This window comes from Hetaerina americana, unplaced genomic scaffold, assembly GCF_022747635.1.
Source record: "Hetaerina americana unplaced genomic scaffold, ioHetAmer1.1.p SCAF_46, whole genome shotgun sequence".
NCBI classification, from domain to species: Eukaryota; Metazoa; Arthropoda; class Insecta; order Odonata; family Calopterygidae; genus Hetaerina; species Hetaerina americana.
This window is the reverse complement of record NW_027287052.1, coordinates 1,194,698-1,216,229: the sequence shown is the minus strand read 5'-3', so window position 1 is coordinate 1,216,229 and position 21,532 is coordinate 1,194,698. Positions and strand designations below refer to the sequence as shown.

At 38.5% G+C, this 21,532-nt stretch overlaps 3 protein-coding genes across 3 annotated transcripts; 1 reads left to right on the top strand and 2 right to left on the bottom strand.

The window, feature by feature from the left end:
* Positions 1 to 1,405: 1,405 nt before the first annotated feature.
* Positions 1,406 to 2,693, bottom strand: LOC139693313 (solute carrier family 35 member B1 homolog). Its single transcript, XM_071591426.1, has one exon. The coding sequence runs from the start codon at positions 2,677 to 2,679 to the stop codon at positions 1,690 to 1,692; it is 990 nt and encodes a 329-aa protein (XP_071447527.1). The 5' UTR covers positions 2,680 to 2,693; the 3' UTR covers positions 1,406 to 1,689.
* A 3,309-nt stretch (positions 2,694 to 6,002) lies between these two features.
* On the bottom strand, positions 6,003 to 7,579 carry LOC139693304 (solute carrier family 35 member B1 homolog). The gene has a single exon (XM_071591417.1). The coding sequence runs from the start codon at positions 7,469 to 7,471 to the stop codon at positions 6,521 to 6,523; it is 951 nt and encodes a 316-aa protein (XP_071447518.1). The 5' UTR covers positions 7,472 to 7,579; the 3' UTR covers positions 6,003 to 6,520.
* A 109-nt stretch (positions 7,580 to 7,688) lies between these two features.
* Dredd (Caspase-8 Dredd) lies at positions 7,689 to 20,635 on the top strand. The gene is made up of 6 exons (XM_071591423.1): positions 7,689 to 8,458; positions 9,210 to 9,587; positions 12,905 to 13,121; positions 16,589 to 16,729; positions 18,419 to 18,529; positions 20,138 to 20,635. Exons 1-6 carry the CDS (start codon positions 7,781 to 7,783, stop codon positions 20,461 to 20,463), a joined length of 1,851 nt encoding a protein of 616 aa, XP_071447524.1. The 5' UTR covers positions 7,689 to 7,780; the 3' UTR covers positions 20,464 to 20,635.
* Positions 20,636 to 21,532: the final 897 nt, after the last annotated feature.

Below are 21,532 nucleotides of genomic sequence, written 5' to 3'. Positions count from 1 at the left end.
CGCTTGGGAAGACCCTGTTCCCGGAGTACAGTGGAGTGACTGTGACTCCCAGGATCGCTTCTGCAGCCTCCCGGATGATGCGGGCTGTGAGGTCTCGGTTTGCGGGATGTAGGTTGGCGTTGATGACCGTCAACATCCTCAGGAGGTCCCCACGCGTAACCGGTCTCTGTACTTCCTCGTCGTCCGTCACGGATCCTATGATGTAGGAATCAGCGTAAATTGGGGCCGTGGTTGCTAGTGACGAAGGGAGTGCGGGTCTTTTTGGGCAGGCCCAGGCACCCGCGTGGTGGCCACCTCGGCAGTTGGCACAGCGCAGGACCTCTGCTTTGCAGTCGGCGGCGCTACTTGCGGGGGAACACTTTCGTCACTTTCACTCTCACTCGCCTGTAGCTCCTAAACTCCTCTGCTAAAATGTAAACAGGATTGTTCAGTATAATCAGGTGAAATGAAAGTAGCGATATTGGTTCTTCAGAAATATCTCATGGACTAAGACCTAATAATTAATTTTGTATAGCGATGACTATTATTTTATGCAGCATATATTTATTAAATTTCAATACTTAGCATTTAATGTGTTATTATAAATATTTTACTTTTCATCGCATTCCTGCATTGAGCAAAATCGGAAATTGTGAGCGAAGCAAAATGTTTATCTTAAGAATAAATTCGCGAATGGATATATGCACGCAGAATGTATGAATTCTAAGGAAAACACTGTATATACCCTAACCTGTTAATCATGATGTGAGCTGTAAAAACAATCCAAATGGAATTACCAAGGCATTCTGTGGCTACTAATAAGTGCATTTATTAATGCCTTTAAAACTCATGTGATTATCAATTATTCAACACGGGGATGTAATGGTCTAGAGGCAAGATAGAACATGATGAGTTGTCAATCAGTGGACACGTTTAACCTAACAGATGCATCAGATAAGACACCCAACTTTGTGAGTTCTCGGTACCAGCCATATCCTGGGAGAGGACAGGGAATAACACTAGCATGCCTTATCATACGTTTTCGCATGCAAATTTCATATACCATTCTAGCATTAGTGCGAGAATTAGGAGGAGCTTTAGCCCCGCTTCTGAAACCACAGTTTCAGTACTCATGTCCATGGTTTTATTGTCTTAACTTCCAAGTAAATAGCAAAAATCGCAGGATCCCTTCAATTACTGCCCAATTAACAATTAAGGAAGAACAAAGGTTAAATTACAGCCATTAAGTATCATCAGAAATTAAAAACATTTATTAAGTCACAATATGCAGGTAAATGGAATAAAAATATTTTTTCCGATGGACCCTAAGTAGCCCAAGGTTCAACACTTATCATTGGAATTATGGAGTATTGAAAGAAAACAATTTCATAAATGTAAATAAATTTAATATGCCAATCAGCTAGATTCATTTTTTGCCATTCATTGTGCTGTAAAAATTGTGCCAATTGTAGATTGTGTTCCCAGTCATTGCACGTCTGACAACCTGCAATAACTGCAGTGATCATCACCAACTTACATACAATAATTCAGGTACAAAAATCAAATGGTAAATAAATCACATAGACATTTGAGAAATATAACAATCCTGATAATTATATAATAAAATGCATATAATGGTCATTTATAAGAAAAACAAACAGCACGCAATACGTTTTGGTACACTTGTATGCAGTATACATTAATAGAAGATCAAAATGTAGTCCGTTTATATGTGGCCATAACTAATAGAGATCTCTTCTCGGGGCTCGACTTTCCATATAAAGCATTTAGAAACAATCCTGTGAACACGAATGTGGTCCCCAGCCACTGATGCATCATAAGCGAGTTGCCAAAGAGTAATAGAGACCCCAAAACTGTGAAGAACTTCCTGGTGGTGGTTATGATAGAGCTTGGAAGTGAACCGAATTCACTGACAATTACTAAGATAAAGAATTGGCCGAAAGCACCAGCGATCGCCAGTGACGCAAGGTGCCAAGCCACAGATGGATGTCGACCAACAAAAGCAGAGAACGTGACAGCTTCTCCGGTGAAAATCACAGCGGCACCGACGAACAAACAAGACCACTTGTTAACGCAAAGCAACATGTTCCAGGACCGAGTTTCGTGCTCTGCTTTCATTCGATCCTGAACAGCACCGGTCAGGCCATCCATGGCAAGGGAAGCCAACAGTAGCAATTCACCCACTCCAATCCCACTTTCGTTCACAGGTCCTGACTTACAGTCTGTTAACATAAAGATAGCCACGCCTGCAATAATAAGGACGATGAAGATATATTTTCGGAGGAGATACCTTTTTTTGCCCAAAAGTACACCAAGCACCATCACTGGAATAGGTTTGCATGATTTAGCTATGACTTGAGTAGGATAAGTCACCCACTGTAGAGCCATATTACTGCACACCATGGCCAATAAAAAGGTAAGAGCACTCGAGGAATAATAAAACGTTTTCGTTGTATCTTCTCCTTGAGGTTTTATCAAAAGTATTATAAAACGGGCGAATAAGTAGTTGGCTACGCACTGCACTAATACCAGGCATAGAGTATACGTGAATCTCTCTTCCTCCTCCCCGTTTATTCCGCCGTATTTACCGCGAGTGATTCTCTCCTGGAGCACCCCAAAATAGAAGTGAAAAATGAATATGCCAACTGCCGATATTATTAACTTATTATTTTTCTCCATCGTCGGAAGTATAACCGGCGGACGGGATTGCGTTAGTATCAATACCGGCGCATGTCATTTACTTTTAAAATATATCCGTTCGCGGCTGGGTCAGCAAAACATTGCAGACGAAATATATAAGTGGCGCCATCATACATAAACAATAGGAAAAGTTGACAATTGAATGTCGTAAAAGACGGGCAGAGCCGAGTAGGTGGGATTTCAATGGGAAGATAAGAGAAGTCATAATTATTGGAAGATAAGGTCTTAAGAAACCGAGGTATTGTCGACACAATTTAGGCGTGAAATTTGCTGCCTACGCTAGAAGTAACGTGGAAAGCATTTCTTCAGATGCTTCCCCAGCGCCCGACACCAGTCCAAACATTATTGCTACGAAAACCTCTTATTACTGTTGAATTGATTGAAGATTTGGAAAAATACAAGGATATATATGAAAAAGTGTCACTGGTATTTCTCCTTTATTCTGATATAGGTTTGGCTCTTTAACGGCTAATAGCTGTAGAAGCTGATCTATGTCAAATCATCTGTCGTCGGTAAGTGAAATCTGTTTACTATCGCACTGGGCACGAGCATCGGCCAGAGGACGTGGGAAATATACAAGTGAGGATGGAACTTCACTTTCATATGAAAACCAATCTGCCTTAAAGGAAGCGCTTTGCATCGCCCAGAGCGTTTTTCGTCGTGAACATCTTCCCAGCTTTCCTCATAGGCCTTTAACCCCTTCGAAACTTTGAAGTAGGGCAGAGGAGAGTTCCCGTAAGCCTCACGAATTATTTTGTTGGTCTTCTTAAAAGATGTTTACAGTTTAGCACAAAACTTAGTAAGTGCTTAACGTTGCTCGATAGTCGAGTCCATTTTTCTCGTGACATGGTCGCCGCTCAGAGATTTATAGTAACGGACGCCATGCCGCTTCCACAGCTTGGAGAGCACTGAGATCGGTATTGCGGCAAAGCTTAGCTTGCCCCCCACTTACTAATAGTGGTTTGATCCCACTCCAACCAATAGGAGCGGCGCGGGAAATTCAATCGCATTACTTTCGGAACACCCTGTATATTTCATGATATAAATTCCGATCGACGAGGATTTTTGATGTATATCATTGATCGAAAATCACAATATAAACTAGTTTGAAACATTTAAGGTGTATTAAAGTAATATGGAAGAAATAAAGATGCGTGATATTCCCAAATATTTGAAGAAAATTGGTTGTAATAGAATATCTGTAGTATTGACCAAATATTTTTAACGATATGCTAAATCATTTGAATGAATCAAGACCTCGGTGAGATGTAAAAACTAGGTATTTTCTGAAAATATGCACACATACACACGAAGGGCAAAACATGTCCTCTAAAAATGATGCCCGAAAGGATTACTTTGGATGAAATGAAGGATACCAAAATAGATTTTCCTAATTCCTCATCACCCAATTTCACAAGGCTGAGGTCTTAGGCGGTGGCTTACAGGTTATATATAAACAAAATAAAGAAGAAAACAACTACATCTATGGAAAATTTTGGATGCATCATAGATTGGCTGGTCAACACTAACTTTAAGGTGCTCTTGCCTAAGTAAAAATGGCCCCTTGTTCAATAATCACAATGATGGTGGATACCAAAAAATATGTGCATTTGAGGCTCTTAGTAAAATTATTTTGTTGCCTCCACCGGTGAATGATTACATTGGATGCAAACACGATCAATTAATATAATTCAAAATTTCAGTAACACTAATTAATATTTTGTTAATCCCTTTACAATTGAACCCAAGAGCACCAGTGCTAACTCATGAAAATTAAACAAAGCTGAAAGAAGACACCAGGCAATCACTGAAAGTCTGAAATCATCGAATTGATGTTAAGCAATCCTGCCAAGATTCTTATTTTTATTATTACCCTCTAACCATTGAATAGATAATGTTATGTTATTTCATCGCTGAATTTTCTGCCTTAGCACTGGATAATTATTTTAATTAATTTCCAATGTCAACATTTGATTAAGGGAACTTTCCTGTTAATAAGCCTTCGAAAAATCATTACACAGCAACAGAAGTAATTTCCAACAAAAATTCAGAATTTTCAGAGGAAAAAATGAAGTTATCTTTAAAAACTCAGAATTTATTAGGGACTATTCATGCCACAAACAAATGTGGCATACATCTAGGATTTGTGAAGAAATGATTTCATCCACTCTTTCCTCAAAAAACATTTGAATTCAAGAGATAAATGAACTAAATTCTGTTCAATGTCAGTCTGATACATTTTGGTTGTTTTCCATAATGACATTCAAGCATTATGCAATAAGTGGCTGCAATCCATGCGGTAAAACAATATGATCATTCTTCACATAAACAGGAAGAATGATCAGGTTGCGGTTGGCTGGTCAACGGATGGCAATGATTGAGAATTTTCAATTCTTTACTTCAATAACTCGCAACGCCTATGTAAATAGAAAAATTGTTGCTCTGTCATTAGATATATTCAGCTAGAGCATGCACATATATTTTTTGGATGAAGTTCTCCCAAATTCAAAACTAGTATATAAAGCTGAAAAAACTTCTTCAAAAGCCTTAAACAAGAAACAGTTGTCAAGGCAGAAAAATAATGAAATAGCATTTAGTGTAACTGCATCTCTGGGAGAACAGAGGTACAATATCTTGCAATTTTGTAAAATCAATGCCACTGCATATAATGCACCAAGAATTAAACTGCAATAATGTAAATTGACAAAATGAAAATTCAAAGAATATTAATTCTCTAGGTTGAGTACTGTGGGCACTTGTAGCCAAACCAATAAGGTAATAAAAAATTGTTTGTTGCATTTTATATGAATTCTGAGGAAAACTCTGTTTATTTCCTAACCTAATAATCATGATGTAAACTTACTAATTAGGGTGCTCATCAATCAATATTGCCAATAGAACTCTAGTAATTATTAATTATTCAACATAGGGACGTAATGGTCTAGAGGCAGGATAGAACATGATGAGTTGTCAATCAGTGGACACGTTTAACCTAACAGATGCATCAGATAAGACACCCAACTTTGTGAGTTCTCGGTACCAGCCATATCCTGGGAGAGGACAGGGAATAACACTAGCATGCCTTATCATACGTTTTCGCATGCAAATTTCATATACCATTCTAGCATTAGTGCGAGAATTAGGAGGAGCTTTAGCCCCGCTTCTGAAACCACAGTTTCAGTACTCATGTCCATGGTTTTATTGTCTTAACTTCCAAGTAAATAGCAAAAATCGCAGGATCCCTTCAATTACTGCCCAATTAACAATTAAGGAAGAACAAAGGTTAAATTACAGCCATTAAGTATCATCAGAAATTAAAAACATTTATTAAGTCACAATATGCAGGTAAATGGAATAAAAATATTTTTTCCGATGGACCCTAAGTAGCCCAAGGTTCAACACTTTTCATTGGAATTATGGAGTATTAAAAGAAAACAATTTAATAAATGTAAATAAATATAATTAATTTAAAGAATAAATTTAATATGCCAATCAGCTAGATTCATTTTTTGCCATTCATTGTGCTGTAAAAATTGTGCCAATTGTAGATTATGTTCCCAGTTATTGCACGTCTGACAACCTGCAATAAGTGCAGTGATCATCACCAACTTACATTCAGGTACAAAAATCAAATGGTAAATAAATCACATAGACATTTGAGAAATATAACAATCTTGATAATTATATAATAAAATGCATATAATGGTCATTTATAAGAAAAACAAACAGCACGCAATACGTTTTGGTACACTTGTATGCAGTATACAGTAATATAAGATCAAAATGTAGTCCGTTTATATGTGGCCATAATTAATTGAGATCACTTTTTCTTGGGGCTCGACTTTCCATATAAAGCATCTAGAAACAATCCTGTGAACACGAATGTGGTCCCCAGCCACTGATGCATCATAAGCGAGTTGCCAAAGAGTAACACAGACCCCAAAACTGTGAAGAACTTCCTGGTGGTGGTTATGATAGAACAGGGAAGTGGACCGAATTCACTGACAATTACTAAGATAAAGAATTGGCCGAAAGCACCAGCGATCGCCAGTGATGCAAGCTGCCAAGCCACAGATGGATGTCGACCAACAAAAGCAGAGAACGTGACAGCTTCTCCGGTGAGAAACACAGCGGTACCGGCGAACAAACAAGACCACTTGTTCATGCAAAGCATCATGTGCCAGGACCGAGTTTCGTGCTCTGCTTTCATTCGTTCCTGAACAGCACCGGTCAGGCCATCCATGGCAAGGGAAGCCAACAGTAGCAATTCGCCCACTCCAATCCCACTTTCGTTCACAGGTCCTGACTTACAGTCTTTTAACATAAAGAGAGCCACGCCTACAACAATAAGGACGATGAAGATATATTTTCGGAGGAGATACCTTTTTTTGCCCAAAAGTACACCAAGCACCATCACTGGAATAGGTTTGCATGATTTAGCTATGACTTGAGTAGGATAAGTCACCCACTGCAGAGCCATATTACTGGACACCATGCCCAATAAATAGGTAAGAGCACTCGAGGAATAATAAAACGTTTTCGTTGTATCTTCTCCTTGAGGCATTATCATAAGCAAGACAAAGCGGGCGAATAAGTAGTTGGCTACGCACTGCACTAAAACCAGGGATAAGGAATACGTGAATCTCTCTTCTTCTTCCCCGTTTTTTCCACCGTATTTACCGCGAGTGATTCTCTCCTGGAGCACCCCAAAATAGAAGTAACAAATGAATATACCAGCTGCCGATATTATAAACTTATTTTTTTTCTCCATCGTAGGAAGTATAGCCTGTGGACAAGACTGCGTTAGTATCAATACTGCCACATGGCAATTACTTTTAAAATATACACGTTTGCGACTGGGTCAGCAAAACATCGCAGACCAGATATGTAAGTGGCGCCATCATGCTTACAAAATAGGAAAGGTAGACAATTGAATCACGTAAAAGTTGGGAAGAACCGAGTTAGTGGGGTTTCAGTGGGGAAATGAGTAGTAGTGACTATTGAATGATAAGGTATTAAGAGACTGAGGTATTGGCGACACATTTAAGGCGTGAAATTTGTTGCAAACGCAAGAATTAACATGGAAAACATTTCTACAGATGCCTCCCCAGCGCCCGACACCAGCCCAAATATTAGTGCTGCGAAAACTCATGTTACTGTTGAACTGATAGAAGATTTGGAAAGAGACATGGATATATATGAAAAAGTGTCACTGGTATTTCTCCTTTATCCTGACATACGTTTGGCTCTTCAACGGTTAATAGCTGTAGAAGCTAATCTTATGTCAAATCAGTTGTCGTCGGTAAGTGAAATCTGTTTACTATCGGACTGGGCACGAGCGTCCACCAGAGGATGTGGGAAATATACAAGTGAGGATGGAACTTCACTTTCATATGAAAACCAATCGGCCTTCGTGGAAGCACTATGCATAGTACAAGATTTTAAATCTGTGGCTCGCATTCGTTGTGGGACTCGGTCCGATGGTCTTGCAATCCGCGAGTTGTCGATAACAACACCTGATAAATATTTTGTGAATCACTCGAGAAATGTCCTTTATAGGGTATGTGAAAGCCTTAGTCCTTCCACAGCAGTGAACCTAATAAAGCAAGTTGAGAAGGAGCGGACAGATCTTGTACGCCCTTTTCATTCTGATGCCCGTCTACTTGAAGTTTCTTTACTTTTTTGGGCATCTCATCATTTTATTGACATTCATGACAATATGCATGTGGATATTCGAAATTTGAGTCGACATTTATTGGTGAGTAATAATTGTATTAAAAACAATGTTCTAGTCAATTTCCCTGCATGTCACTTCATTATTGCTATGAAAATATGTTGAAACTTGTGGATCAAATAATATATTACTGCTTATAAAAATAGATATCGATAGGTGATAAATGGTGCAGTAATTTTCACTTACGAGCTGTTTCGTTAGAAATCAATTACAATAATGAATTCTTGGATCCTGAATGAATGCCTATGGTCATGAATTGATTTTACTGGTATTGATAGTGAAGTAGATTGTATTTAATTCATTAACATTTCTTGATTATGGATTGAATTTCCATAAAATTGTGTTTATACACAACACTTGACGTAGCTAGAACACCTATTTTTTCATTGATTTAAAGGCAGAGTGAAGCAGTTAAGCATGTAGTCTCTCATTGAATAATGCATAATACTCCCTTACTAATGTTTGAGCTAAAATTTGCGACATTCGCTCATGATAAGGAGACCAAGATGTGCAATTTTTTAACTTAATTTTTGGAACAATGGCGCTTTGTATTTATATTTCAGTATTGATGATTTGCGAAAAAATCTACTCAAATCTTATTGGGAGACCCATGATATACATTTCATTTAAGCCTGTTTGGTAAATTGTTACAGCCATTGGAGATACCATTTTCTCTTATTAATTTTTTGTTTATGGAGAAATAATTTTGAATGTCCATTGATCACAACCGATTGTGTTTTTTCATATGATTGAAATATTGGTTAAATTTTTGCAGATGCTTGGTGAAATAGGATTGGCAAAAATGCTTGATGTCCAATGCCCTTATGCTATAAAACCTGACCGAAGCATAATGGAAAGATCAATCTCCGAATCTGCTGCCAGTCAGCTACCAGAGAGCAACAGAGTTTGTGGTGAAAAAGCGGGATCATCTTTATCCATTGTAATGGATGACCTTGCTACGAACATTGAGACAGTAATGGGAACCAATGTTCAGAAGAGGCCTGACACTCACAGAGAGGCACTCAAGGACACCATAGTAAAAACATCTGTCAGAGAAAGAATGGAATGTTACAAAATGGACCCTAAGAACATGGGAACTTGTTTGATAATTAACCAAAAAAATTTTTACAGGGAAAGGAATCCATATCTGAGGGTAAGCACTAGTTCTTCGTTGTTGAAATTTCTCAATATATACTAATGTTGAGCTTAACGGGGGGAATGAATACCTTTGGATTATGATTGAGGCACAAAACTTAGATTTTCCAATAAATGTGAAACTCCAATAGCCGTAAACAGTTCACCTTTCTAAACAAAGTGAAAATGAAATTAGTTGGCTAGCGTTAAGTTAATTTTCAGCATTCTTCTTTACAATGCCACATTCCCATGACTGCCACTCTTCTTTTCTCTGCTGCTTCCATCATCATGGTAGATCATCCTTCTCACACCTGGTGAAAATAACACTCCCAACCGGACTCTAAACAATTTGTTTCCGTAAGTCTGTGCTAGGACTATTTGCTCTTAGTAATTTAGTTGGATGGAAAGCCTCCTCAGCCATTCCATTTCTGCTTAATCCTATCCTGCTGCCTAGGTAGCAAATTCCACCACTTGTTTCAGGGCAACTTTTCCATGTCTTACTTTGAGTTTATTTTACCCTTCTTTGACTGCGAACCATTGCCTCCATTTTTATCTTGTCTAGCTTGGTGTTTTACTTTTCAGCCATTTTTCCCTATTACCTAGGAGTACTCTTGCATGGTCTTCTTTCCGCAATTTAGTTATAGCTATGTTGTCCTCAAAACACAGCATTCTTAGCCTTTCTCCATGTTTTGGTTACCACATCTTATCTTGCCCTTGATGTTGTTAATAGGCTTCTCAATGTAAGCATTGAATGTGAATGGTGATAATGAGCATCCCTGCCTTGGTTCTTCCTTTATTTTAGATTCTTCACTGCTTTCATCGTATGTATGCTCCCTGATCTCTTTATAGAGCATGTAACGTTCTCCTGTCATGGAAGTTCATTCCAATTTCCTTTAGGATATGTGGCATCATATTCCAGCACACTCTATTAAAGTATTTCTTCAGATCAAGGAATACAATATAGGCACGTCAGTTGATCTATCTTTAGCTCTATTTAGTTGATCTATCTTCTGAATAGTTAGTTTAAGGGCAATAATGGCTTCTTTTGTTCCTTTACTGCTTCTAAATCCACATTGGCTTTCCCTCAAATACTCTGTTGCTTCCTTCTTCAGTATATTATTATTGCCACAATCTCCGATACATGAGTCGTCAGATTGATTATTCAGAAGTTTGCATATTTTTCTGCTGTTTTCTTTTTTTGGTATAGGGATGTTACGTTCTTAATTTCAAATTGTGTTTTTACTCTTATACATATATTTATATTACATATTAGGTTGTGTAGGCCCATGTTCTATCTTGAATTTTTCTAGTGCCAAGGTTGTATCATTGATCCCTAGTATGTGATATGCCCTTCTGTTGAGTGCAAAGTCAATTTCAGACCAAAGGTTATAGTCTCCTGTCTCATCGTTGCGAATGGGAGGCTCTTTTTGCTTACCTTTCTTTTCTGTGTAAAGTTTCTGCAAACAGATGTCTGCATCTTTTTACTTTGGCTTCTTCTTCAGTAAAAAGTTCACCATATCTATATTCACACTATCATGAATGACATTGATATTCTTTTTCATTCGATGAAATACTGGCGCATGTTTTTTATAAGTTTCTTCCACTTTTCTCTGGACAAGGTTACACTGCTTTTCTATGCACAGGGTGTTCATCCATTCTTCTCTGGCATTTCACACTCTTTTGCTGCTTTCATTTGCCAACCTATTGTGACATATCAACCCTTCCTCAAGTCTTGAAGTTGTGGTACTTTCTTCTCTCTTCTATTCAGTCAAATATGAAGTTAGTGAACCATGGTTTCCTTTTAACAAATGTCCTTCGGCGTATAGTTTTCTTCATGGCCACCAAAACTCCAGTCTTCATTTCTCGCTATCCTTCTTCAGTTGATCCTGTGTTATTATATTTTTCCAATTACTTTTCTAAATTTTATAATTAATGGTTTCTGGCGTAACTTTATGGAACCGATTCATTATAAATAAATGAAAGGACTAACTTTGTAGTTCCACACGAAAACGATTTATTCACACGAAACCTGGGTCGTGTGAATAAATCGTTTTCGTGTGGAACTACAAAGTTAGTCCTTTCATTTATTTATAATTTCTAAATTTTGTTAACTCAGAAGATGTTTGAATGAGTTCCACCGAATGGAACTAGTAATTGTTAAAAAGTACTTGTGAACTGGAAGTAGGTAAAAGTATTAAGAAGGATGGAAAGGAGATTCCCAATACTTAAGGGATATGTATAAGGCATATATATTTGGATTATGGAGGATCAATTTGTATATCTTTGTAACAAATTTAAGGAAAGGTAATTTTTTGATCCCTTCTCATTTAGAAATACATGCTGATGTGTGCGCATTACATAATTAAATGTGTACGTGTTACTTTGATTTTTGGTTGATGTTTTTGCTGTTAGATAAACAAATACACCTGTTGCATTTGGTTAACCTCTGAATAAGCAGTGAATCCTTTTAAAAATTTTCATTTGACCACTTTGCAATTGCACTATATGTTTGAATATGAAATTATCTTATGATTGATACCCTTATTTGGGTACTTCTGTAATTGTTATAACAGAATCGATAGCTTAGCTCTGATGACCAGATCAAACAGTTGCTTTGAATTTGTCAAAATTCCATAATGTCTGTAGGAAAGTGAAAAACAAGTGCAGTGCTCCTGCAGAAGGTCTGTGGTGAAACCTGAGTGTAAATGGTAGTCAACATGCAGGTACATCAGAGGTTGACTTGTAATAAACAGTTTAAAACACCTCCAAACACTTTGAGCTAACCAAGGTGGGCTTGGCATCCCATCCAAGAGGCAGTAGTAATCACAAAGAGTGGCGAGTACTGTCCCAGATTTCATGATAAAAGATGTTGTTCTGATTAAAGAAACTTTGCAGTACTTCATCAGAGATAATGGAGACTGCACAGCGATTGGAAGAAAGTTGTCTTTCAGTTGTAATGCTCTGACTGGACTGGCGAGCATACATAATGGTGACTAAATGTAGAGTTCCATGCCTTTTAATCTGAAAAACATGATGGAAATGTTATCAAATCAAGCCAATTAATGCGAAGAGAGATCAAGAGATAAACATTATTATACCCTTGAGAGAAGGAACAAACGGGATCTATGTCTAAAAGCTACATTACAATTTACAAGTCATCTGAAAAATAATGCCTACATAATTTAAAGCATTTCAAACCACACCTCTGATAAGTAGATGTGCTACATGTCCAGACATTTATTTCTTTAAGAAGGTCCTGTAGAAGTAATTTACAGGGTGCTTTTAATTGTCCTGTGGCTTCGCACAGCTAAACTTGCCCTGGAATTTTGTTCACAGGGGTACTTGCCGAATAAACCCCTTGAGGATCGGCTGGGCACAGATGTGGACAGGGATAGGCTGACTGAGGCATTCACATCCCTTGGCTTTGACATCAAGGTGATGAGCAACCTCACCCACACTCAGCTCGTGGAGGCTGCGAGGCAGACGGCTACCAATGAGGTGAAGGAGGAGCACTCGTCTGTCGTCCTCTGCGTCCTCTCCCATGGTCAGAAAGGTAATTGAGGATTTAGTCCTCTCCTCTTCTCGCTACCATTTTACCTCTTGCCATTCCAACAGTTTGACAGGGAATGTGACTTTCCTCTTCCTATGATGTCATTTTTGGTGCCAAATTTTATTATTACTTTGGATCCTGATGTTTAAGTATCATCCACCCCTCAGTCATTTTACCCCTCAACTATTTTACATGACTATCTATTGAAAAAAATGTTCTGGTCTGAAAAAATATGAATATGTAAAGTTCTTCTAATGTAATGAAAGAGCATATTATTATTGTAAGGTAATCTACCGGTTAAGGTAGGTTTTTGGATGGACACAACTACCAAATAAGTATTTTGTGACTCCTAACAAAACACAAAATCCAGAATCCTACTCTACATCAAGTCCCTCTTCATCTCTGGGTACTTTCATCCTCCCTTCATCCCTTCCAACATCCTTATCCTGTTCCTGCCCTTAACTCGTTCGCCTAACATTCTCCCCTCTATTGCAGTCTTCCACATCCCACTGCCGGTCAGTACGCCCTTCATCCATTTCTCCTGCCTCCATAGGATTACTCCCAACAAACCTCTCTCTTCGCCTACCATACCTGGTACTTCCTCATTTGTTTTCTTCTCTGTCCATTTCACCTTCAAAAGAGCATAAGTTTAGTTTTAAACTGATATAAACAACTAAAGATTTAAAAAATAATAACATTATTCTTGCAGCTAAAATTCATCGGAATAAGCACCAGACTATTTATAAGATTCAGAGTCTAGCAAAAATATTCCATAGTAATATGATTTTAAGGTGTGACTTATTCATCTTCAGCACCTTTGTCACTTTTGGATTACTCGTGCATTTCATCCAGAAACTCGAGCAAGCCATCATCATTAGAATATATGATAACATAGTTACAGTGGCATAATTTAATTTCCTCGACTAATTTTTTAAATAGTTATTGCCAGACTCTTAAGAATCTCTTAACACCTAATTTACAGGGTCGCACCCAAAAGTGGTAGGACTGATTTTTTTACAAGAATTTTATTGACGATATACTTACATCGACTTAATAATCTTCAAAGTATGCTCCTTGAGATTCTAAACACTTAGTATAACGTTGCTCCCATTCCCCGTACGCCCGCTGGAAATTGTCTTTGGGGATGCCGTTAATGACCCTCGTCGAAGCCTCTTGAACGGCCTTTATCGAGTCAAAACGTCGTCCCTTGAGCTGTCTTTTCATCAGGGGGAAGAAGAAGAAGTCCGGTGGTGCCAGATCGGGAGAATAGGGCGGGTGCGGCAACGTGGCAACGCCGTATTTGGCCAGGAGCTGTCTGACAACGAGCGCGCCATGGCACGGCGCGTTGTCATGATGAAGCACCCAACAATTTGCAATGGCCGGTCGGACTCTTTTCACGCGTTCTCGGAGGTGGGTGAGCACCTGCACGTAAAATTTTGCATTCACAGTCTCCCCTGGTGGGACAAACTCCTTGTGAACCACTCCATGACGGTCGAAAAACACAAGCAACATCGTTTTGATTTTTAATTTGCTCATGCGAGCCTTTTTTGGACGTGGGGACGCGGAAGTGTGCCATTCCGCGGATTGTCTTTTCTTTTCGGGGTCATATTGAAAAACCCATGTTTCATCACCAGTTATCACATTGTCCAAACAATTTTCATCTCGGTGCAAATTGGCTAACACTTCTTCGGAAATGCGCACACGTGTTGCCTGTTGGTCGACACTCAGAAGTTTTGGCACCATCTTGGCGCACACCTTGCGCATGGCCAAATCCTGTGAAATAATGCGTTGGACGTTGGATGCAGACAGACCCAACTGGTCTGCAATTTCTTCACTGGTTAAGCGTCGGTCTGTGTTCAGCAGTGTCCTCACTCTGTCCACATTCGTGTCGGTTCTTGCCGTCGACGGCCGTCCGGAGCGATAGTCGTCTTTAACGAGCTCCCTACCCTCTTTAAACAACTTGTGCCACTCGAATACTGTGGAACGGCTTAAGGCAGTGTCCCCATAAGCCTGCTTGATCATATCGAGAGTCTCAGTTGCCGTCTTCCCGAGTTTCGCACAAAACTTCACGGAATAACGTTGCTCTAAATTCAGATTCATTTTGTTTTTCGACGCAGACAAAAAACTTGCTTCACTAAAAACGGTGTCCTCACTCAACGACAGCCCGCAGGCGACTGAGGTTGGTGTTGGTCTGTTGCTAAGAGCCCCCTCCACCTTACCCTGCCAGGCAGACCCCCCTCCACCGCTCCGTTCGCGCCAGAGAAAATCAGTCCTACCACTTTTGGGTGCGACCCTGTATATGGGTAGAATTCTTGGTAGGCAAATTCGTCGGAAACTTAAAGATTCAGAACACCTGAGTGATTCAAAAACCTATGGCTAAGTGTGATTATTGGTTGCCTTTACAATCTAAAAACAGCTTTCCATCCCAATTTCACATTTCTCTTGGATAGTCCCTCTCTTAAATCTATAGAACTGATTGAATGTTACCTTAGGGCGTTAATATTGCACGAGGTAAGGAGAGGAAAAGGATAATCATGTTGAACTGGATAATTATCCCAATCTGAAGAGCAGATTAATATAGGGTGGGGTGTCAGGTTGTGTCTTTTTGGATGGAGCTGGACAGTGTAGCAGTAATCAATCATTGTCCAATCAAATCTTTAACGGTAGGCTGCCAATGATAATAATAACATTATGTTATATTAATGGGGGGACTTTGGGGTCCATTGGGTAGAGCATTAATTAATATTACTATGGGATGAATAAATATTACTATTATTAATGCATCTAATGTGTTTTCCTTGCACCAATTATGCCTCTTCACTGCAACATAATATCATCATCATCAGTATTTCAATCCTAAGATTGGTTTACTGCAGCCCTCCATTCTTCTCTGTTTAGTGTTGATTCCCTCGCCCTCTGATAGGTTCCCTGTGTTACGTCCTTCTAAATTTGTCCTATGTACTTGTCTCTTGGCCTTCCTTGCGAGATCTTTCCTTCAATTTTTCCTTCTTTTATGTTTCTAACTAATCCATTGTGCCTCAAGGTATGTCCAATCCATCTATTTCTTCTTTGCCGTAGAGTTCTCCATATGGTCCTTTCCTCTTCTGCTCTTCTATATACTTCCTCGGTCCTCACTTTGTCTGTCCATTTAATCTTCAGCATTCTCCTCCAGCACCATGTTTCAAATGCTTCTATTCTTTGTTAGTCCACTTTTCCAATATTCCTCGTCTCCAATCCATAGAGTGCCATGCTCCACGCAAATGTTTAGATGAACTGCCTGCCTCCTTGTTTGCAATCTTATGTTCTTTGAACATAGAAGTTGTCACTTCTCAATGAACTCCTTTGCTTGGGCTATTCTTTTCTTGATGTCAGTGGAGCTTCTTCCATCCCAAGTTATACTGCTGCCCAAGTAGATGAAGGAGTTCACTTGCTTGCAACATAATATAATGGACATAATATTCTTTTCGCAGATGTCGTCTATGGGTGCAACAGTATTCCAGTGGAAATGACTGAGTTGGTGGAGATATTCTGTGGCTCAAAATGTCCAGCTTTAATTGGGAAGCCAAAAATTTTTATTTTTCAGGCATGCCAAGGTTCCAAATTGCAGAAAGGTATGTAAATACATCACATTGATTTTTCCGTTTGCTTTGTGGGAAAGCGAAGGCACAGAAGCAAGCACCCGACTAGCTTGCTCTCCCTTGGCTTCAAAGCTGTGTGCGTTTCTATCATTTCCATCTCTATCCGAAAAATTGATAATCGATAGTTTACTGTATTTCTAAATGGTTCTGAAATAGGTGTAATGTTTCCGTCTCCCATTTGTGTTCTTACATGACTCTTGAGGGGTGTATATGTAATATACCTGATTAACATGCCATTCATTGATTATGGACAAGTACTTGATGGAAAAATCAGTTAAGATTTTACTATATTTAACAGATTCAGGCAAAGTGTAGTGGAAGTTCGTCATTATGAGAAAAACAAAATTTGCACTTTTTCACAGATTTATTTGCAAAGTACAGCGCGTTTCAGTTCATCGAACCATCTTCAGGTACAAGACGTGTTGTGCGTTACAAATAAATCTGTGAAAAAGTGCAAATTTTGTTTTTCTCATATAGTTTTTAATAGCTAAACTCCATCTAGAGATGCCATTTTTCACTTTAATAGAAGCTCTATGTACAGATTGAAATTTCCATCATCAAGTACCTTCCTCAGTCATGTTGAGGATAACTTTCAATAACAACATTTGTGAAAGAAGTATCATTTCATTAGAAATTTAAATTTTCAACAAATCACTATAACTGTAATAATGCATAATGTGATTTGTTTATGATGGCACTCCTCAGAATATTTTTTGGCCGAACAACAACCAATCATGTTACTATTTTTGCATACAGAGATGCTGTGGCATAGCAAGTGGGCTCCATTTGGATGTGGGATCACTTGTGTGTTCTACAACGTGGTCCAAAGTTGAATGCATTGTACGGGGTGCAGCGCTTAAATCCAGGCTAATTTCAATTTGAATTTCCTGCCACATTTTAGTTCCCCTGGAGGTCGCAATTAGCATTCTTGAAAGCTATAGGCATCTAGTAAACAGTCATACTCTCAAAATAGACGAGATGTTACGTACAAGTATAGAGTACAATCAAAGAACCACTATTATCGAAAGTGTTAAAAGTGGGCGTTATATTTCGAAATAGTTCAATTCTTCGGGTACCTCAGATTAACTGTTTATGACATTGTGGCTAAGTATAACATGCTTGGGAAGGTTTTGCTAACCCAGTGAGGAAATCTCATTTGAGGAAACACTTGCTTGTCTAGGTTCAAGTGTGTATTTTCGAAGTGGAAATGAATATTTTATCGAGTATTCATTTAGTGAGTGTTACAATTTTGGAACTGTCCATACCCCCTCCACTTATCAGTGCCACATCTAATTCCCTGATTGGCTCATCCACCCAGATTTTGCAATTTCTGCTGATTTATCCTCTATAGCTACCCTGCCATTCTTCAGCCATCATTCAGTGAGGCTCTCCTAAGGAATTTAAATGTCAGTTAATTTTCTCCATGATTCATTACCGAGGAGATTCACGATCAGTGTAGCTATTTCATGATTGACAACCTCATAAGCAAATACTAATAATGCAGGAAATGCCCAAGGAATACTCTGAATGAGATGGAGACTTTGTCTAATGTGCCTAACAATTACTGCATATACTAAATGTGGTCTATATAGTGTGACTGTATTTCATTTGCATTCGGAAGCTTTTACATTTCCTAATGCCGACTTTTTTTTACCATTTCAGCACCTTTCATTGCAACTGATGGCCCAGACAGATTCCTCTCTGGAGTCAAGGATTATGTGAAGTTTTTATCAACTGTTCCAGGCTATGCTTCATTGCGTCATAAAGTGACAGGTGATTAGTTGTGCTTCAATTTGATTGGCATTGTATGAGGTGCATAATGCCTTTTTATACTGTCACAGCAACTCGTGTTGCTTGGCCCTGGTGTTTGGCTACGAGTCCACCTCAGAATAGCGCAAATATTCTCCCAAATTAAGCAGAGCAGAGAATGAGCTTTGCCATTTATGAGGGTCGTTGTTTATATTTTCAGCCTATTAATGAAAAGACAATAATTTATTGTTGAAAATGACTTCACTGTTTTTCGAAGTATTCTCCGTGATAATCAATGCCTTTTTTCATGCATGCGAACCAATTTTCGTAATACTTTTCCACTCTGATTGAGGTACGTTCATAATAGGGTTTTAGAACACATTAAAGGCTATTTCAGGTGCCGAAAAAAGTTGGTCACGCAATTTTTTCTTGATAAACGGGAATAAAAAGGAGTTGTTTGGTGCTAAATCAGGGATGTACGGAGGATGACCCATCAATTTGACGTTTTGGCCTGTCAAATAGTAAGTTGTTTTAGCCGATCTGTGAGAGCTTGCATTGTCATGATGAAGAATAATCCTTGGTGGCTGCTTCTTTTTCCATATTTCACCAGGCACTTCTGGTAAACAAATGCTCGTGTACCATTCATAATTTACGGTTCCACGTTGCTCTAACGGTATAGTTGCCTCATGTCCAGTTATCCCGAAGAAACAGTTGATCATTTTCTTGTATGTGTTTCGTGCATGAATCACTTTTGTCGGATTTGGCTTGTCTTGGAAGACCCATTCAGTGGATTGCTGTTTTGTTTCGGGCCCATATGCGTAGATCCAAGATTGATCACCTTGTAGATGTTATACGCAGCTTTTGATGCGCCGTGATTGTATTTTTTGCACATATCTTTGCACCAATTGACGCGAGCATCTTTTTGAGCTTTAGTCAAATTATGCGGCATCCAACGCGAACAAATTTTTTTCACAGCTGAATGTTCATGCAGTATCTTATTGATGCTCACCATACTAATCGCCAAAGATGCCTCAACCTCACGACAAGTCACATGACGATCTTCCTTTGCTAGTTCTTGCACAGCATAAATGTTTTCTGGCACGACTACTGATTTTGGACGACCTTCATGACTTTCGTCGCTCAGCGAATGGCGGTCATGATGGAATACATTATACCAGTGTTTAACAGGGGCAAAAAATGGGGCTCTATAGCCAAAAGTGGAAGTAATTTGATCGATGCACACCTGCCTTGATAATCCACGTCGAAAGTCTTAAAAAATCATTGTACGAAAATGTTCATGAGTTACCTCCATTTTTTCGCTGAGACTAAATTTTTGAGTCACTGTAAACAGCAAAAGCTATGATCAAATGACAAAATGTTCTGAAGAAAGTTAGCATTAAAAGGGTCAAAATTTTAGATGTAAACGTCAGATGGCACCTAAGGCACTTAGTGTTGTCGAGGCTCAAAAAATAAATAGCAACCCTCGTACTGATTGGTCTTGCATGTGTGGAGAACCTCCCCTCCCCACCTCTCTCTCCCCAACGTACAGGACATTCTTGGCTTTTTTTACATAAGTCAAGGCAGTAAGTGGAGTTGGCCTCTCTCATGCTCAATGTCCTTATTTTCTCTCAGGGTCCTGGTTCATTGAGAACTTGCATGCAGAAATTATGGGGCGGGAGCCAAACAGCAGTCTCCTTGATGTCTTCACTCTCGTGAATGCTTCTCTTGACAAGAAGAGCTCTCTGCTCAGCGAAAATGATGAGCTGTGTCTTATTTCCATGATGTCTGAATTGCATTCCACTTTACGTGGGCCGGTGATATTGCCGTTGGAACCTGACGCCATGAAGAAAGCCATGCTCCTCTCTGTTCAGCGAATTGTTTTCGACCAGCTCTTCCAAGAGTTCTTTGCCAGTCCAAAAAAGTGCAAAGATGCTCTGCAGAGAATTGCTAGATCATAATCCTTCATCAGCCACACATACGGGGTTTATTCTGTTTCCTCAGGACTCATGGAAGTTATTTTCATGCTATCAGACACATTCAACAAGATTAGGTGGAGATGCAAGTTCAGGGAGGCATTGTATTTGTTGGATCTATGACAGTCATTATTCCTTAAATCAATGGAAATTACAATTTCAGGAAAAGTATTTTTAGAGGATTCGAGGTTATTGTATATATTATGGAGTTATAACTCCAGTGCGTTGCTGTTTGTCTCCTTGTAAATATTTTATATTTACACATTGTACAAATCTTTTATACAAAATTACAATCGCTACTTTTGGTTATAATATTAAAGCATTTTACTGCCAGCCATTTTAATGATGCATTCCTCATGGAATGACCAGAAAGAAATATATTCTATAAATATTACTGTGATAAATGAAAAGAGGGACCTTGTTAATAATTTGAAGAGCCAATGACAAAAATCAGTTTTAGAGATGACAGTATTTTTAACTATATGAAAAACTAAATGAAGTGAATTTTTTGATATAATATATTAAAGACAAATCTTCTAATTAAATTTTCCTAGTTTATTGTCTCAGGCATAACTTTATGGAATTTGCATAACATATTGAGTTGAAATGAAATAATTTACTTTGTAATTCCCTACACTTTATTTAAAAAACCACGACCCAGGTTTTGAACGTCGTCAACAGGTCAGGTGACTTGATGATGACATTCAACGTCAAAACCTGGGTTGTGTTATTTAAATAAAGTGTGTGGAATTACAAAGTAAATTATTTCATTTCAATTCAAAATGTTCCAAGGGTTTTTTAACTTGGTTGGACCAAGTTTTACTTTTTATAGTTTTACATACATCACACCTTGTGTGATTATATTTATTGTTATCATGCAATGTGTTATTCTATAAATATTTTAAAGTGGTTTTTGTAAGCCTACAAATAGTATATCATTGTTATCTGAGAGAACATAAAAATAACCATTTTATTAAAGATTATCATTATTAGTATTTTATGACTTGAGGTAGTGTTTGAATGGACATACAATGGTGCAAAAATGCATTTATGT